General features: G+C 62.6%; 1 protein-coding gene across 1 annotated transcript in view; it reads right to left on the bottom strand.

Moving 5' to 3' along the window:
* Nucleotides 1-236: 236 nt before the first annotated feature.
* The window catches only part of LOC144929185 (mast cell protease 1A-like), a 31,063-nt gene continuing 12,955 nt past the window's right edge, over nucleotides 237-18,344 (bottom strand). Inside the window, exons 4-5 of the mRNA XM_078848190.1 lie at nucleotides 3,375-3,629; nucleotides 237-700 (exon numbers count right to left, since the gene is read on the bottom strand). Of these exons, the coding sequence (XP_078704316.1) occupies nucleotides 554-700; nucleotides 3,375-3,629 (402 nt within the window). The 3' untranslated portion in view covers nucleotides 237-553. The remainder of the gene's footprint in view (nucleotides 701-3,374; nucleotides 3,630-18,344) is intronic.

Below are 18,344 nucleotides of genomic sequence, written 5' to 3'. Positions count from 1 at the left end.
CTCACATGGGCTGCAATGTCGGAATGTGCTCAGTGCCTGGCTGAATTGGGGCCCTTCTCCCCACGCGTCCCCTTTAACTGTAGTTTCACAGCCCACAGCCCCCACTCCCAAACCCGCACTCAGAGGCAGCCCACCTCTCACGGTCAGTGAAACACTCAGGAGTCCAGACACCAACAGCAGCTGCTGCAAAAAGCCATTTAGTGTATCACAAGGTGTACCTGTGACCCACAGGGCAGGGAACGTTGCACATTTTCCTCAGCGCTTTACAGAGACTATCCAGGGTCCAAGCAGAACGGAACGTGGTATGTGGTCTCCCTGGGGGTGGAAGCTCCAGTCTGGCCCCAGGGTGGGGGACTGGCTGGCTCAGAGGGGTGGGGAATGGGACCCGGGGCCTTTCCCCATTACAGGGCGCCGTCTCTGATCTGGCCACAAGGACTATGTTGATCATAAATCAATGAATAGCTCGGCCCAGACTAAGAGGGAAGTCTGATCACATGTTTGCAGGAGCAGGTTGGGTAGCAGAAGGCTGTGGCTGGCCAGGGGCTCTGTGTTGCTAGATTCCTCTCATGGTGTCAGTGATCCAGGGCATGAAGTGGGAAATCCGTGTGTACACAGCAGGAGGCGCGATGCTGTTCCTGATGCACTTGGAGACGATGCCCTCAGCCCGTCCATGGCACACGAGCGGGCCTCCAGAATCGCCCTGCCCCAGAATAAACAGGGAGATGAGTTTTAAAGCACTGATCAGGACTCCAGGACATCACTGTTTGGGCCATTAAAGCCGGAGCATCTTCAAAAAAGAAATGAATTAGCACTGAGAAGCCCAAGATGGGGGATTCATAGAATCTAAGACCAGAAGCACCATTGTGATTATCTAGTCTGACCTCCTGTGTGATGCTGTATAAAAATAAAGATGATTAGTTACAATAATTCAGTCACTATGGTTACAAAATTGCAATCAATCTTGTACAAAGCATGTCTTGTAAAGTATCCTTGTAAAGGTTATAATCTGTTAAGTGTGATTATCCTGTTTAAATCCATGTATCATCGTTGTATCTGAAGTTATGAATATTGGCTAGGTCTATCTCAAATATGTTTTGCTCTTGGGTGACCCCCACCAGGCAGATTTACATCAGGACTAGCCAGCCATGTGTTGATGGCCCATTAAGGATATCAAGGGACCTCTTCAGAGGACTCCTGAAAGAGCATATGGGTAATGGAGGCCCAGTGACCCAGCAAGGCATGGAAGGACATGGGATAAGGACTCGTGATATAAGACTCCATCTTTTGCCAGTAACTTTCCATGCACTTGTGCTGAAAGTATAAAAGTGGAGATGGTGACATCACTTCTTTGTCTTCATCCCTGCTTCACTTCTCTGGACTGTGATTTCTAACAAGGAAGATTTGAACAATGGACTGAATGACCCCACAACCTGTCTGGGTGACCCACAGAAACTTTTTGCAAGCTAGCCAATTTATCATCACTACTATGAACCTGATCTACAGACTCTGAAAATCACTTGTAATGTATATGATTCTTTTAACCATTTAATAACAGTCTTGTCTCTTTTATTTCTATAATAAAACCTTTAGTTTTTAGTTACTAAAGGTTTGGCTACAAGCATGATTTTGAGGTAGGAGCGGAACTATAGCTTGACCTGGTGAAGTGGCTGATCCTCTGGGATTAGAAGATCCCTATATATGATGAATCTGGTTTTCTGTAACCTCTCAGCATAAAGACCAGTTGCCTGGGTGGTAAGCCAAGGGCTGGACACGTGTTTTGGCTTCTTGTTAATCAGTGTGGTGAGAGAGAAGCTCACTTTTGTTACTGGCCTGGTGAAATTGAATTATAGAATAAGCCATCAGTTTTGGGTTGTGTCTGCCCTGGTTTTTGTACCAGACTGTCCTGAATTTGGCACTCTCAGCTGTGACCCACACTAGGCTGGCATGACACAGGCCATTGGATGGTCCTGAATTAATTCCTGGTTAAACTAGAGCAGATCATTTAAAAAAACATCCAGGCTTGATGTTAAAATTGCCAGTGATGGAGACTTTATCATCATAGCCGACGCCAGCTGGTGGGACCCAACAGCTCTGCAGTGCTAGCTGGGGCAGCTCATGCCTTTCGCTCTGGATGTCCCTGGATCAATCCCAGATGTGTCACTCAAGATGTGTTGTGTAAACGGGGAGTAGGTGGTGGGGATTGATCTGAAGCCTCCGAAGTGGCCGGGGCTGAGGATGGGACACGGGAGGTGATAGAGAGGGTTCTCCCTTTCAGGAGCTTGCTCACACGGCCAGGGTCTGAGTGATCAACGCGTTCTGGGCTGGGAAGGAATCTTTCCCCCAGGTCAGAGTGCTGGGGACCTTGCAGGGCGCAGGGGGGTTCACCTTCCTCTGGGGCATGGGTCACCCATTGCAACAATCTGGGCACATCTCTCCTAATCCATTTCCTGCCACTGTGGGGCCTCGGGCATTGGTGGCCCCTCAGTCCCTCCTGTTCTCTGCCTGTCGCCACCACAGGTTTGTCTCCAGTGGGCAGTGCTTAATTTGTGCCCGGGCTGAGCCCCAGCATCGCCAGACTTGACCGTCCATATCCCTGGCGCCTCTGGGCCTTCTGCATCAGGTACGAATGTAAAAAATTGCTTGAGTCCTGGCACCTAATTGCTTAAGTCCTGACACCTCTTTGATTACAAGTTAAGCCCTGCCTGTGGGCCGTGATGCCTTGGTCACATTTTGGCTGTTGGTTTTAGTGTGCGGATGCTGGGCAGGGTTGGTGGCCTGCGATCTGCAGATTTTCAGACTGGATGATCTGGTCTGGTCTGGCCTCAACTCTGCCATGCCATGACTCCGAGGAGGGGCTCGTCTAGGATTTGAAAGATTGAAAGAGCCAGCTTGGGGCTGTCACTGACTGTAGTGCTCAGGAATTGGGTGATGTTCCTGTCAACAGCGTGGGAGCCCTCCAGTGGGGCTCACACTGTCCTATGTCTCCTACATTACCGGAACCCGAGCAGAGCAGCCGTGGGCTGGGAGCCAGGTCTCATGGGTTGTGTGTTGTTAATGAATGTCATTATTTGGACCCTGCCACCCTGTGTCATTCTTTCCACATTCCCATGGCGTGTGAATCAGGCAGGGAGGGGCCGAGGGATACCCCTGGCCAATGCGTGACAATAAGGAGGTGAAGGTGTCAGTGTACGACCTGGGTGGAAGGCTCTGCAGTAGGATAGGCATGTTACAAGGGTCTAGTCATTTAGGGCTAGACAATCAATAGGGCTGAGTTCCCACTGCACTTGCCAGGCCCCTGTGAGCCCTGGCTGACCCCACAATGCGGCTGAGGAAGGACAACCAGCAGCAGGAGCCCAAGCCAATCAGCCACTTACCAGATAAATTGACTTCTGGTCATCAGGGTCCCCTGCGCACAGCATGCTGGAGGGGTAATAGTAACGGTACCGCTTGTAACAGGTCTCATCGCTTATCACCAACAGGTTCACTTCCTGAAGGGTGTTGGGTGTATCAGTCAGGCTAGTCCTCCCCCAGCCAGCCACGCTGCACATGGTCCCCGGCCTCACTCTGCGATGAGCAGAAGTCAAATCAATCAGTCCCACCTCTTCAGTCAGACGCGCCTTGTGTTGCAGCTGTTGGGGCAAAGAGGGGAGGGGAATGAAACAGCCCATGAAGTGCAGTCAGAGTGTCTGTGTGTGTGTGTCAGATGGAGACAACTCAGAAACTCAAGACTCAAGGGGCAGGGGGATGGGATGGGCGTGGAACCTGCAGCAGTAGGAGGTCCTTGGGGGCAGGGGGATGAGAGGGGGAAGCTACCTGCAGCAGTGTGTGGTCACTGGGGGTGGGGTGATGGGAGGGGGACTATGTTCCCTGTAAGTTGCACGCCTGCACGGCCATGCAGGAGGCCACCAAGGGCCACACAGGTGTGTACATTGCACTCACGGGTGTGGGGTGAGGTGGGGGTGGTGATGGGGGAGCTTGGGGCATGCGGGGCCGCAGCAATTCCCCCAGCACCAGGGCTGCGGTGCGGCAGGGAGAGACGCCTCTCCGCCCTGCCCACTTGGGGGGTGAGGGCTCTGAGGTGGGGCCAGGGATGAGAGGTTTGGGGTGCAGGCTGCCCCAGGGCTGCCACAGGGAGAGAGGACTCCCGCAGCCCTGGAGCTGCTGCAGCTGGGAGAGATGCTCTCCCCCAGCCCAGGTGCTTCTTCAGGGAGAGAGGGCTGGGGGGAATCCTCTCTCTCCGCTGCAGCCCTGGGGCAGCCTGCACCCCAAACCCCTCATCCCTGGCCCCACCTCAGAGCCCTCATCCCCCAAGCCTCAACCCACTGCCCCAGCCCTGAGCCCCCTCCCACACTCCGAACCCCTCGGCCCCACGCCCACCACACATTCCCTCCATATTGGTGCACATAACAATATTTATTCTGCACATGGATGGTAATAATTAGTGAGAACGTTGGATGGGGCCAGTATCGGCAGCAGTGTGAGGTCACTGGGGTGGGGTGATGGGATGGGGCCAGTATCGGCAGCAGTGTGAGGTCACTGGGGGCGGGGTGATGGGATGGGGACGGTACCGGCAGCAGTGTGAGCTCACTGGGGTGGGGTGATGGGATGGGGGCCGGTATCGGCAGCAGTGTGAGGTCACTGGGGTGGGGTGATGGGATGGGGCCGGTACCTGCAGCAGTGTGAGGTCACTGGGGTGGGGTGATGGGATGGGGGCCGTACCTGCAGCAGTGTGAGGTCACTGGGGCGGGGTGATGGGATGGGGACGGTACCTGCAGCAGTGTGAGGTCACTGGGGGCGGGGTGATGGGATGGGGCCAGTACCTGCAGCAGTGTGAGGTCACTGGGGTGGGGTGATGGGATGGGGACGGTACCTGCAGCAGTGTGAGGTCACTGGGGTGGGGTGATGGGATGGGGGCCGTACCTGCAGCAGTGTGAGGTCACTGGGGGCGGGGTGATGGGATGGGGCCAGTACCTGCAGCAGTGTGAGGTCACTGGGGTGGGGTGATGGGATGGGGCCAGTATCGGCAGCAGTGTGAGGTCACTGGGGGCGGGGTGATGGGATGGGGCCAGTATCGGCAGCAGTGTGAGGTCACTGGGGTGGGGTGATGGGATGGGGGCCGTACCTGAAGCAGTGTGAGGTCACTGGGGCGGGGTGATGGGATGGGGGCCGTACCTGCAGCAGTGTGAGGTCACTGGGGTGGGGTGATGGGATGGGGGCCGTACCTGCAGCAGTGTGAGGTCACTGGGGTGGGGTGATGGGATGGGGACGGTAACTGCAGCAGTGTGAGGTCACTGGGGCGGGGGGATGGGATGGGGACGGTACCTGCAGCAGTGTGAGGTCACTGGGGGCGGGGTGATGGGATGGGGCCAGTACCTGCAGCAGTGTGAGGTCACAGGGGTGGGGTGATGGGATGGGGACGGTACCTGCAGCAGTGTGAGGTCACTGGGGTGGGGTGATGGGATGGGGGCCGTATCTGCAGCAGTGTGAGGTCACTGGGGGTGGGGTGATGGGATGGGGACGGTACCTGCAGCAGTGTGAGGTCACTGGGGTGGGGTGATGGGATGGGGGCCGTATCTGCAGCAGTGTGAGGTCACTGGGGCGGGGTGATGGGATGGGGGCCGTACCTGCAGCAGTGTGAGGTCACTGGGGGCGGGGTGATGGGATGGGGCCAGTACCTGCAGCAGTGTGAGGTCACTGGGGTGGGGTGATGGGATGGGGCCAGTATCGGCAGCAGTGTGAGGTCACTGGGGGCGGGGTGATGGGATGGGGCCAGTATCGGCAGCAGTGTGAGGTCACTGGGGTGGGGTGATGGGAAGGGGGCCGTACCTGCAGCAGTGTGAGGTCACTGGGGCGGGGTGATGGGATGGGGGCCGTACCTGCAGCAGTGTGAGGTCACTGGGGTGGGGTGATGGGATGGGGACGGTACCTGCAGCAGTGTGAGGTCACTGGGGCGGGGTGATGGGATGGGGACGGTACCTGCAGCAGTGTGAGGTCACTGGGGGCGGGGTGATGGGATGGGGCCAGTACCTGCAGCAGTGTGAGGTCACTGGGGTGGGGTGATGGGATGGGGACGGTACCTGCAGCAGTGTGAGGTCACTGGGGTGGGGTGATGGGATGGGGGCCGTACCTGCAGCAGTGTGAGGTCACTGGGGGCGGGGTGATGGGATGGGGCCACTACCTGCAGCAGTGTGAGGTCACTGGGGTGGGGTGATGGGATGGGGCCAGTATCGGCAGCAGTGTGAGGTCACTGGGGGCGGGGTGATGGGATGGGGCCAGTATCGGCAGCAGTGTGAGGTCACTGGGGTGGGGTGATGGGATGGGGGCCGTACCTGCAGCAGTGTGAGGTCACTGGGGCGGGGTGATGGGATGGGGGCCGTACCTGCAGCAGTGTGAGGTCACTGGGGTGGGGTGATGGGATGGGGGCCGTACCTGCAGCAGTGTGAGGTCACTGGGGTGGGGTGATGGGATGGGGGCCGTACCTGCAGCAGTGTGAGATCACTGGGGTGGGGTGATGGGATGGGGACAGTACCTGCAGCAGTGTGAGGTCACTGGGGCGGGGGGATGGGATGGGGACGGTACCTGCAGCAGTGTGAGGTCACTGGGGGCGGGGTGATGGGATGGGGCCAGTACCTGCAGCAGTGTGAGGTCACTGGGGTGGGGTGATGGGATGGGGACGGTACCTGCAGCAGTGTGAGGTCACTGGGGTGGGGTGATGGGATGGGGGCCGTACCTGCAGCAGTGTGAGGTCACTGGGGGCGGGGTGATGGGATGGGGGCCGTACCTGCAGCAGTATGAGGTCACTGGGGGCGGGGTGATGGGATGGGGCCAGTACCTGCAGCAGTGTGAGGTCACTGGGGTGGGGTGATGGGATGGGGCCAGTATCGGCAGCAGTGTGAGGTCACTGGGGGCGGGGTGATGGGATGGGGCCAGTATCGGCAGCAGTGTGAGGTCACTGGGGTGGGGTGATGGGATGGGGGCCGTACCTGCAGCAGTGTGAGGTCACTGGGGCGGGGTGATGGGATGGGGGCCGTACCTGAAGCAGTGTGAGCTCACTGGGGTGGGGTGATGGGATGGGGGCCGGTATCGGCAGCAGTGTGAGGTCACTGGGGTGGGGTGATGGGATGGGGCCGGTACCTGCAGCAGTGTGAGGTCACTGGGGTGGGGTGATGGGATGGGGGCCGTACCTGCAGCAGTGTGAGGTCACTGGGGCGGGGTGATGGGATGGGGACGGTACCTGCAGCAGTGTGAGGTCACTGGGGGCGGGGTGATGGGATGGGGCCAGTACCTGCAGCAGTGTGAGGTCACTGGGGTGGGGTGATGGGATGGGGACGGTACCTGCAGCAGTGTGAGGTCACTGGGGTGGGGTGATGGGATGGGGGCCGTACCTGCAGCAGTGTGAGGTCACTGGGGGCGGGGTGATGGGATGGGGCCAGTACCTGCAGCAGTGTGAGGTCACTGGGGTGGGGTGATGGGATGGGGCCAGTATCGGCAGCAGTGTGAGGTCACTGGGGGCGGGGTGATGGGATGGGGCCAGTATCGGCAGCAGTGTGAGGTCACTGGGGTGGGGTGATGGGATGGGGGCCGTACCTGAAGCAGTGTGAGGTCACTGGGGCGGGGTGATGGGATGGGGGCCGTACCTGCAGCAGTGTGAGGTCACTGGGGTGGGGTGATGGGATGGGGGCCGTACCTGCAGCAGTGTGAGGTCACTGGGGTGGGGTGATGGGATGGGGACGGTAACTGCAGCAGTGTGAGGTCACTGGGGCGGGGGGATGGGATGGGGACGGTACCTGCAGCAGTGTGAGGTCACTGGGGGCGGGGTGATGGGATGGGGCCAGTACCTGCAGCAGTGTGAGGTCACAGGGGTGGGGTGATGGGATGGGGACGGTACCTGCAGCAGTGTGAGGTCACTGGGGTGGGGTGATGGGATGGGGGCCGTATCTGCAGCAGTGTGAGGTCACTGGGGGTGGGGTGATGGGATGGGGACGGTACCTGCAGCAGTGTGAGGTCACTGGGGTGGGGTGATGGGATGGGGGCCGTATCTGCAGCAGTGTGAGGTCACTGGGGCGGGGTGATGGGATGGGGGCCGTACCTGCAGCAGTGTGAGGTCACTGGGGTGGGGTGATGGGATGGGGACGGTACCTGCAGCAGTGTGAGGTCACTGGGGCGGGGTGATGGGATGGGGCCAGTATCGGCAGCAGTGTGAGGTCACTGGGGGCGGGGTGATGGGATGGGGCCAGTATCGGCAGCAGTGTGAGGTCACTGGGGTGGGGTGATGGGAAGGGGGCCGTACCTGCAGCAGTGTGAGGTCACTGGGGCGGGGTGATGGGATGGGGGCCGTACCTGCAGCAGTGTGAGGTCACTGGGGTGGGGTGATGGGATGGGGACGGTACCTGCAGCAGTGTGAGGTCACTGGGGCGGGGTGATGGGATGGGGACGGTACCTGCAGCAGTGTGAGGTCACTGGGGGCGGGGTGATGGGATGGGGCCAGTACCTGCAGCAGTGTGAGGTCACTGGGGTGGGGTGATGGGATGGGGACGGTACCTGCAGCAGTGTGAGGTCACTGGGGTGGGGTGATGGGATGGGGGCCGTACCTGCAGCAGTGTGAGGTCACTGGGGGCGGGGTGATGGGATGGGGCCAGTACCTGCAGCAGTGTGAGGTCACTGGGGTGGGGTGATGGGATGGGGCCAGTATCGGCAGCAGTGTGAGGTCACTGGGGGCGGGGTGATGGGATGGGGCCAGTATCGGCAGCAGTGTGAGGTCACTGGGGTGGGGTGATGGGATGGGGGCCGTACCTGCAGCAGTGTGAGGTCACTGGGGCGGGGTGATGGGATGGGGGCCGTACCTGCAGCAGTGTGAGGTCACTGGGGTGGGGTGATGGGATGGGGGCCGTACCTGCAGCAGTGTGAGGTCACTGGGGTGGGGTGATGGGATGGGGGCCGTACCTGCAGCAGTGTGAGATCACTGGGGTGGGGTGATGGGATGGGGACAGTACCTGCAGCAGTGTGAGGTCACTGGGGCGGGGGGATGGGATGGGGACGGTACCTGCAGCAGTGTGAGGTCACTGGGGGCGGGGTGATGGGATGGGGCCAGTACCTGCAGCAGTGTGAGGTCACTGGGGTGGGGTGATGGGATGGGGACGGTACCTGCAGCAGTGTGAGGTCACTGGGGTGGGGTGATGGGATGGGGGCCGTACCTGCAGCAGTGTGAGGTCACTGGGGGCGGGGTGATGGGATGGGGGCCGTACCTGCAGCAGTATGAGGTCACTGGGGGCGGGGTGATGGGATGGGGCCAGTACCTGCAGCAGTGTGAGGTCACTGGGGTGGGGTGATGGGATGGGGCCAGTATCGGCAGCAGTGTGAGGTCACTGGGGGCGGGGTGATGGGATGGGGCCAGTATCGGCAGCAGTGTGAGGTCACTGGGGTGGGGTGATGGGATGGGGGCCGTACCTGCAGCAGTGTGAGGTCACTGGGGCGGGGTGATGGGATGGGGGCCGTACCTGAAGCAGTGTGAGGTCACTGGGGTGGGGTGATGGGATGGGGGCCGTACCTGCAGCAGTGTGAGGTCACTGGGGTGGGGTGATGGGATGGGGCCAGTATCGGCAGCAGTGTGAGGTCACTGGGGCGGGGTGATGGGATGGGGACGGTACCTGCAGCAGTGTGAGGTCACTGGGGTGGGGTGATGGGATGGGGGCCGTACCTGCAGCAGTGTGAGGTCACTGGGGGCGGGGTGATGGGATGGGGGCCGTACCTGCAGCAGTGTGAGGTCACTGGGGGCGGGGTGATGGGATGGGGCCAGTACCTGCAGCAGTGTGAGGTCACTGGGGTGGGGTGATGGGATGGGGCCAGTATCGGCAGCAGTGTGAGGTCACTGGGGGCGGGGTGATGGGATGGGGCCAGTATCGGCAGCAGTGTGAGGTCACTGGGGTGGGGTGATGGGATGGGGGTCGTACCTGCAGCAGTGTGAGGTCACTGGGGCGGGGTGATGGGATGGGGGCCGTACCTGCAGCAGTGTGAGGTCACTGGGGTGGGGTGATGGGATGGGGGCCGTACCTGCAGCAGTGTGAGGTCACTGGGGTGGGGTGATGGGATGGGGGCCGTACCTGCAGCAGTGTGAGGTCACTGGGGTGGGGTGATGGGATGGGGACGATACCTGCAGCAGTGTGAGGTCACTGGGGTGGGGTGATGGGATGGGGACGGTACCTGCAGCAGTGTGAGGTCACTGGGGTGGGGTGATGGGATGGGGGCCGTACCTGCAGCAGTGTGAGGTCACTGGGGTGGGGTGATGGGATGGGGCCAGTATCGGCAGCAGTGTGAGGTCACTGGGGGCGGGGTGATGGGATGGGGCCAGTACCTGCAGCAGTGTGAGGTCACTGGGGTGGGGTGATGGGATGGGGACGGTACCTGCAGCAGTGTGAGGTCACTGGGGCGGGGTGATGGGATGGGGACGGTACCTGCAGCAGTGTGAGGTCACTGGGGGCGGGGTGATGGGATGGGGCCAGTACCTGCAGCAGTGTGAGGTCACTGGGGTGGGGTGATGGGATGGGGACGGTACCTGCAGCAGTGTGAGGTCACTGGGGTGGGATGATGGGATGGGGGCCGTACCTGCAGCAGTGTGAGGTCACTGGGGGCGGGGTGATGGGATGGGGCCAGTACCTGCAGCAGTGTGAGGTCACTGGGGTGGGGTGATGGGATGGGGCCAGTATCGGCAGCAGTGTGAGGTCACTGGGGGCGGGGTGATGGGATGGGGCCAGTATCGGCAGCAGTGTGAGGTCACTGGGGTGGGGTGATGGGATGGGGGCCGTACCTGCAGCAGTGTGAGGTAACTGGGGCGGGGTGATGGGATGGGGGCCGTACCTGCAGCAGTGTGAGGTCACTGGGGTGGGGTGATGGGATGGGGGCCGTACCTGCAGCAGTGTGAGGTCACTGGGGTGGGGTGATGGGATGGGGGCCGTACCTGCAGCAGTGTGAGATCACTGGGGTGGGGTGATGGGATGGGGACGGTACCTGCAGCAGTGTGAGGTCACTGGGGCGGGGGGATGGGATGGGGACGGTACCTGCAGCAGTGTGAGGTCACTGGGGGCGGGGTGATGGGATGGGGCCAGTACCTGCAGCAGTGTGAGGTCACTGGGGTGGGGTGATGGGATGGGGACGGTACCTGCAGCAGTGTGAGGTCACTGGGGTGGGGTGATGGGATGGGGGCCGTATCTGCAGCAGTGTGAGGTCACTGGGGGCGGGGTGATGGGATGGGGGCCGTACCTGCAGCAGTGTGAGGTCACTGGGGGCGGGGTGATGGGATGGGGCCAGTACCTGCAGCACTGTGAGGTCACTGGGGTGGGGTGATGGGATGGGGCCAGTATCGGCAGCAGTGTGAGGTCACTGGGGGCGGGGTGATGGGATGGGGCCAGTATCGGCAGCAGTGTGAGGTCACTGGGGTGGGGTGATGGGATGGGGGCCGTACCTGCAGCAGTGTGAGGTCACTGGGGCGGGGTGATGGGATGGGGGCCGTACCTGCAGCAGTGTGAGGTCACTGGGGTGGGGTGATGGGATGGGGACGGTACCTGCAGCAGTGTGAGGTCACTGGGGCGGGGTGATGGGATGGGGACGGTACCTGCAGCAGTGTGAGGTCACTGGGGGCGGGGTGATGGGATGGGGCCAGTACCTGCAGCAGTGTGAGGTCACTGGGGTGGGGTGATGGGATGGGGACGGTACCTGCAGCAGTGTGAGGTCACTGGGGTGGGGTGATGGGATGGGGGCCGTACCTGCAGCAGTGTGAGGTCACTGGGGGCGGGGTGATGGGATGGGGCCAGTACCTGCAGCAGTGTGAGGTCACTGGGGTGGGGTGATGGGATGGGGCGAGTATCGGCAGCAGTGTGAGGTCACTGGGGGCGGGGTGATGGGATGGGGCCAGTATCGGCAGCAGTGTGAGGTCACTGGGGTGGGGTGATGGGATGGGGGCCGTACCTGCAGCAGTGTGAGGTCACTGGGGTGGGGTGATGGGATGGGGGCCGTACCTGCAGCAGTGTGAGATCACTGGGGTGGGGTGATGGGATGGGGACAGTACCTGCAGCAGTGTGAGGTCACTGGGGGCGGGGTGATGGGATGGGGCCAGTACCTGCAGCAGTGTGAGGTCACTGGGGTGGGGTGATGGGATGGGGACGGTACCTGCAGCAGTGTGAGGTCACTGGGGTGGGGTGATGGGATGGGGGCCGTACCTGCAGCAGTGTGAGGTCACTGGGGGCGGGGTGATGGGATGGGGGCCGTACCTGCAGCAGTGTGAGGTCACTGGGGGCGGGGTGATGGGATGGGGCCAGTACCTGCAGCAGTGTGAGGTCACTGGGGTGGGGTGATGGGATGGGGCCAGTATCGGCAGCAGTGTGAGGTCACTGGGGGCGGGGTGATGGGATGGGGCCAGTATCGGCAGCAGTGTGAGGTCACTGGGGCGGGGTGATGGGATGGGGGCCGTACCTGCAGCAGTGTGAGGTCACTGGGGTGGGGTGATGGGATGGGGGCCGTACCTGCAGCAGTGTGAGGTCACTGGGGTGGGGTGATGGGATGGGGCCAGTATCGGCAGCAGTGTGAGGTCACTGGGGCGGGGTGATGGGATGGGGACGGTACCTGCAGCAGTGTGAGGTCACTGGGGTGGGGTGATGGGATGGGGGCCGTACCTGCAGCAGTGTGAGGTCACTGGGGGCGGGGTGATGGGATGGGGGCCGTACCTGCAGCAGTGTGAGGTCACTGGGGGCGGGGTGATGGGATGGGGCCAGTACCTGCAGCAGTGTGAGGTCACTGGGGTGGGGTGATGGGATGGGGCCAGTATCGGCAGCAGTGTGAGGTCACTGGGGGCGGGGTGATGGGATGGGGCCAGTATCGGCAGCAGTGTGAGGTCACTGGGGCGGGGTGATGGGATGGGGGCCGTACCTGCAGCAGTGTAAGGTCACTGGGGCGGGGTGATGGGATGGGGGCCGTACCTGCAGCAGTGTGAGGTCACTGGGGTGGGGTGATGGGATGGGGGCCGTACCTGCAGCAGTGTGAGGTCACTGTGGTGGGGTGATGGGATGGGGGCCGTACCTGCAGCAGTGTGAGGTCACTGGGGTGGGGTGATGGGATGGGGACGGTACCTGCACCAGTGTGAGGTCACTGGGGTGGGGTGATGGGATGGGGCCGGTATCGGCAGCAGTGTGAGGTCACTGGGGTGGGGTGATGGGATGGGGACGGTACCTGCAGCAGTGTGAGGTCACTGGGGTGGGGTGATGGGATGGGGGCCGTACCTGCAGCAGTGTGAGGTCACTGGGGTGGGGTGATGGGATGGGGCCAGTATCGGCAGCAGTGTGAGGTCACTGGGGTGGGGTGATGGGATGGGGACGGTACCTGCAGCAGTGTGAGGTCACTGGGGGCGGGGTGATGGGATGGGGCCAGTACCTGCAGCAGTGTGAGGTCACTGGGGTGGGGTGATGGGATGGGGACGGTACCTGCAGCAGTGTGAGGTCACAGGGGTGGGGTGATGGGATGGGGGCCGTACCTGCAGCAGTGTGAGGTCACTGGGGGCGGGGTGATGGGATGGGGCCAGTACCTGCAGCAGTGTGAGGTCACTGGGGTGGGGTGATGGGATGGGGCCAGTATCGGCAGCAGTGTGAGGTCACTGGGGGCGGGGTGATGGGATGGGGCCAGTATCGGCAGCAGTGTGAGGTCACTGGGGTGGGGTGATGGGATGGGGGCCGTACCTGCAGCAGTGTGAGGTCACTGGGGCGGGGTGATGGGATGGGGGCCGTACCTGCAGCAGTGTGAGGTCACTGGGGTGGGGTGATGGGATGGGGGCCGTACCTGCAGCAGTGTGAGGTCACTGGGGTGGGGTGATGGGATGGGGGCCGTACCGGCAGCAGTGTGAGGTCACTGGGGCGGGGGGATGGGATGGGGACGGTACCTGCAGCAGTGTGAGATCACTGGGGTGGGGTGATGGGATGGGGACGGTACCTGCAGCAGTGTGAGGTCACTGGGGCGGGGGGATGGGATGGGGACGGTACCTGCAGCAGTGTGAGGTCACTGGGGGCGGGGTGATGGGATGGGGCCAGTACCTGCAGCAGTGTGAGGTCACTGGGGTGGGGTGATGGGATGGGGACGGTACCTGCAGCAGTGTGAGGTCACTGGGGTGGGGTGATGGGATGGGGGCCGTACCTGCAGCAGTGTGAGGTCACTGGGGGCGGGGTGATGGGATGGGGGCCGTACCTGCAGCAGTGTGAGGTCACTGGGGGCGGGGTGATGGGATGGGGCCAGTACCTGCAGCAGTGTGAGGTCACTGGGGTGGGGTGATGGGATGGGGCCAGTATCGGCAGCAGTGTGAGGTCACTGGGGGCGGGGTGATGGGATGGGGCCAGTATCGGCAGCAGTGTGAGGTCACTGGGGCGGGGTGATGGGATGGGGGCCGTACCTGCAGCAGTGTGAGGTCACTGGGGTGGGGTGATGGGATGGGGGCCGTACCTGCAGCAGTGTGAGGTCACTGGGGTGGGGTGATGGGATGGGGCCAGTATCGGCAGCAGTGTGAGGTCACTGGGGCGGGGTGATGGGATGGGGACGGTACCTGCAGCAGTGTGAGGTCACTGGGGTGGGGTGATGGGATGGGGGCCGTACCTGCAGCAGTGTGAGGTCACTGGGGGCGGGGTGATGTGATGGGGGCCGTACCTGCAGCAGTGTGAGGTCACTGGGGGCGGGGTGATGGGATGGGGCCAGTACCTGCAGCAGTGTGAGGTCACTGGGGTGGGGTGATGGGATGGGGCCAGTATCGGCAGCAGTGTGAGGTCACTGGGGGCGGGGTGATGGGATGGGGCCAGTATCGGCAGCAGTGTGAGGTCACTGGGGCGGGGTGATGGGATGGGGGCCGTACCTGCAGCAGTGTAAGGTCACTGGGGCGGGGTGATGGGATGGGGGCCGTACCTGCAGCAGTGTGAGGTCACTGGGGTGGGGTGATGGGATGGGGGCCGTACCTGCAGCAGTGTGAGGTCACTGGGGTGGGGTGATGGGATGGGGGCCGTACCTGCAGCAGTGTGAGGTCACTGGGGTGGGGTGATGGGATGGGGACGGTACCTGCACCAGTGTGAGGTCACTGGGGTGGGGTGATGGGATGGGGCCGGTATCGGCAGCAGTGTGAGGTCACTGGGGTGGGGTGATGGGATGGGGACGGTACCTGCAGCAGTGTGAGGTCACTGGGGTGGGGTGATGGGATGGGGGCCGTACCTGCAGCAGTGTGAGGTCACTGGGGTGGGGTGATGGGATGGGGCCAGTATCGGCAGCAGTGTGAGGTCAGTGGGGTGGGGTGATGGGATGGGGACGGTACCTGCAGCAGTGTGAGGTCACTGGGGGCGGGGTGATGGGATGGGGCCAGTACCTGCAGCAGTGTGAGGTCACTGGGGTGGGGTTATGGGATGGGGACGGTACCTGCAGCAGTGTGAGGTCACAGGGGTGGGGTGATGGGATGGGGGCCGTACCTGCAGCAGTGTGAGGTCACTGGGGGCGGGGTGATGGGATGGGGCCAGTACCTGCAGCAGTGTGAGGTCACTGGGGTGGGGTGATGGGATGGGGCCAGTATCGGCAGCAGTGTGAGGTCACTGGGGGCGGGGTGATGGGATGGGGGCCGTACCTGCAGCAGTGTGAGGTCACTGGGGTGGGGTGATGGGATGGGGCCAGTATCGGCAGCAGTGTGAGGTCACTGGGGGCGGGGTGATGGGATGGGGGCCGTACCTGCAGCAGTGTGAGGTCACTGGGGGCGGGGTGATGGGATGGGGCCAGTACCTGCAGCAGTGTGAGGTCACTGGGGTGGGGTGATGGGATGGGGCCAGTATCGGCAGCAGTGTGAGGTCACTGGGGTGGGGTGATGGGATGGGGGCCGTACCTGCAGCAGTGTGAGGTCACTGGGGCGGGGTGATGGGATGGGGGCCGTACCTGCAGCAGTGTGAGGTCACTGGGGTGGGGTGATGGGATGGGGGCCGTACCTGCAGCAGTGTGAGGTCACTGGGGTGGGGTGATGGGATGGGGGCCGTACCGGCAGCAGTGTGAGGTCACTGGGGCGGGGGGATGGGATGGGGACGGTACCTGCAGCAGTGTGAGATCACTGGGGTGGGGTGATGGGATGGGGACGGTACCTGCAGCAGTGTGAGGTCACTGGGGCGGGGGGATGGGATGGGGACGGTACCTGCAGCAGTGTGAGGTCACTGGGGGCGGGGTGATGGGATGGGGCCAGTACCTGCAGCAGTGTGAGGTCACTGGGGTGGGGTGATGGGATGGGGACGGTACCTGCAGCAGTGTGAGGTCACTGGGGTGGGGTGATGGGATGGGGGCCGTATCTGCAGCAGTGTGAGGTCACTGGGGGCGGGGTGATGGGATGGGGGCCGTACCTGCAGCAGTGTGAGGTCACTGGGGGCGGGGTGATGGGATGGGGCCAGTACCTGCAGCAGTGTGAGGTCACTGGGGTGGGGTGATGGGATGGGGCCAGTATCGGCAGCAGTGTGAGGTCACTGGGGGCGGGGTGATGGGATGGGGCCAGTATCGGCAGCAGTGTGAGGTCACTGGGGTGGGGTGATGGGATGGGGGCCGTACCTGCAGCAGTGTGAGGTCACTGGGGCGGGGTGATGGGATGGGGGCCGTACCTGCAGCAGTGTGAGGTCACTGGGGTGGGGTGATCGGATGGGGACGGTACCTGCAGCAGTGTGAGGTCACTGGGGCGGGGTGATGGGATGGGGGCCGTACCTGCAGCAGTGTGAGATCACTGGGGTGGGGTGATGGGATGGGGACGGTACCTGCAGCAGTGTGAGGTCACTGGGGTGGGGTGATGGGATGGGGGCCGTACCTGCAGCAGTGTGAGGTCACTGGGGGCGGGGTGATGCGATGGGGCCAGTACCTGCAGCAGTGTGAGGTCACTGGGGTGGGGTGATGGGATGGGGCCAGTATCGGCAGCAGTGTGAGGTCACTGGGGTGGGGTGATGGGATGGGGGCCGTACCTGCAGCAGTGTGAGGTCACTGGGGCGGGGTGATGGGATGGGGGCCGTACCTGCAGCAGTGTGAGGTCACTGGGGTGGGGTGATGGGATGGGGGCCGTACCTGCAGCAGTGTGAGGTCACTGGGGTGGGGTGATGGGATGGGGGCCGTACCTGCAGCAGTGTGAGATCACTGGGGTGGGGTGATGAGATGGGGACAGTACCTGCAGCAGTGTGAGGTCACTGGGGCGGGGGGATGGGATGGGGACGGTACCTGCAGCAGTGTGAGGTCACTGGGGGCGGGGTGATGGGATGGGGCCAGTACCTGCAGCAGTGTGAGGTCACTGGGGTGGGGTGATGGGATGGGGACGGTACCTGCAGCAGTGTGAGGTCACTGGGGTGGGGTGATGGGATGGGGGCCGTACCTGCAGCAGTGTGAGGTCACTGGGGGCGGGGTGATGGGATGGGGGCCGTACCTGCAGCAGTGTGAGGTCACTGGGGGCGGGGTGATGGGATGGGGCCAGTACCTGCAGCAGTGTGAGGTCACTGGGGCGGGGTGATGGGATGGGGCCAGTATCGGCAGCAGTGTGAGGTCACTGGGGGCGGGGTGATGGGATGGGGCCAGTATCGGCAGCAGTGTGAGGTCACTGGGGCGGGGTGATGGGATGGGGGCCGTACCTGCAGCAGTGTGAGGTCACTGGGGTGGGGTGATGGGATGGGGGCCGTACCTGCAGCAGTGTGAGGTCACTGGGGGCGGGGTGATGGGATGGGGCCAGTATCGGCAGCAGTGTGAGGTCACTGGGGGCGGGGTGATGGGATGGGGCCAGTACCTGCAGCAGTGTGAGGTCACTGGGGTGGGGTGATGGGATGGGGCCAGTATCGGCAGCAGTGTGAGGTCACTGGGGGCGGGGTGATGGGATGGGGCCAGTATCGGCAGCAGTGTGAGGTCACTGGGGCGGGGTGATGGGATGGGGGCCGTACCTGCAGCAGTGTGAGGTCACTGGGGCGGGGTGATGGGATGGGGGCCGTACCTGCAGCAGTGTGAGGTCACTGGGGTGGGGTGATGGGATGGGGGCCGTACCTGCAGCAGTGTGAGGTCACTGGGGTGGGGTGATGGGATGGGGGCCGTACCTGCAGCAGTGTGAGGTCACTGGGGGCGGGGTGATGGGATGGGGACGGTACCTGCAGCAGTGTGAGGTCACTGGGGCGGGGTGATGGGATGGGGACGGTACCTGCAGCAGTGTGTGGTCACTGGGGCGGGGTGATGGGATGGGGACAGTATCGGCACCAGTGTGAGGTCACTGGGGTGGGGTGATGGGATGGGGCCAGTATCGGCAGCAGTGTGAGGTCACTGGGAGCGGGGTGATGGGATGGGGCCAG

The sequence above is a fragment of the Lepidochelys kempii genome, chromosome 13 (assembly GCF_965140285.1).
Source record: "Lepidochelys kempii isolate rLepKem1 chromosome 13, rLepKem1.hap1, whole genome shotgun sequence".
Taxonomy (NCBI): domain Eukaryota; kingdom Metazoa; phylum Chordata; order Testudines; family Cheloniidae; genus Lepidochelys; species Lepidochelys kempii.
Note: the sequence above shows the minus strand (reverse complement) of the source record. Positions and strands in the feature narration are given on the sequence as shown.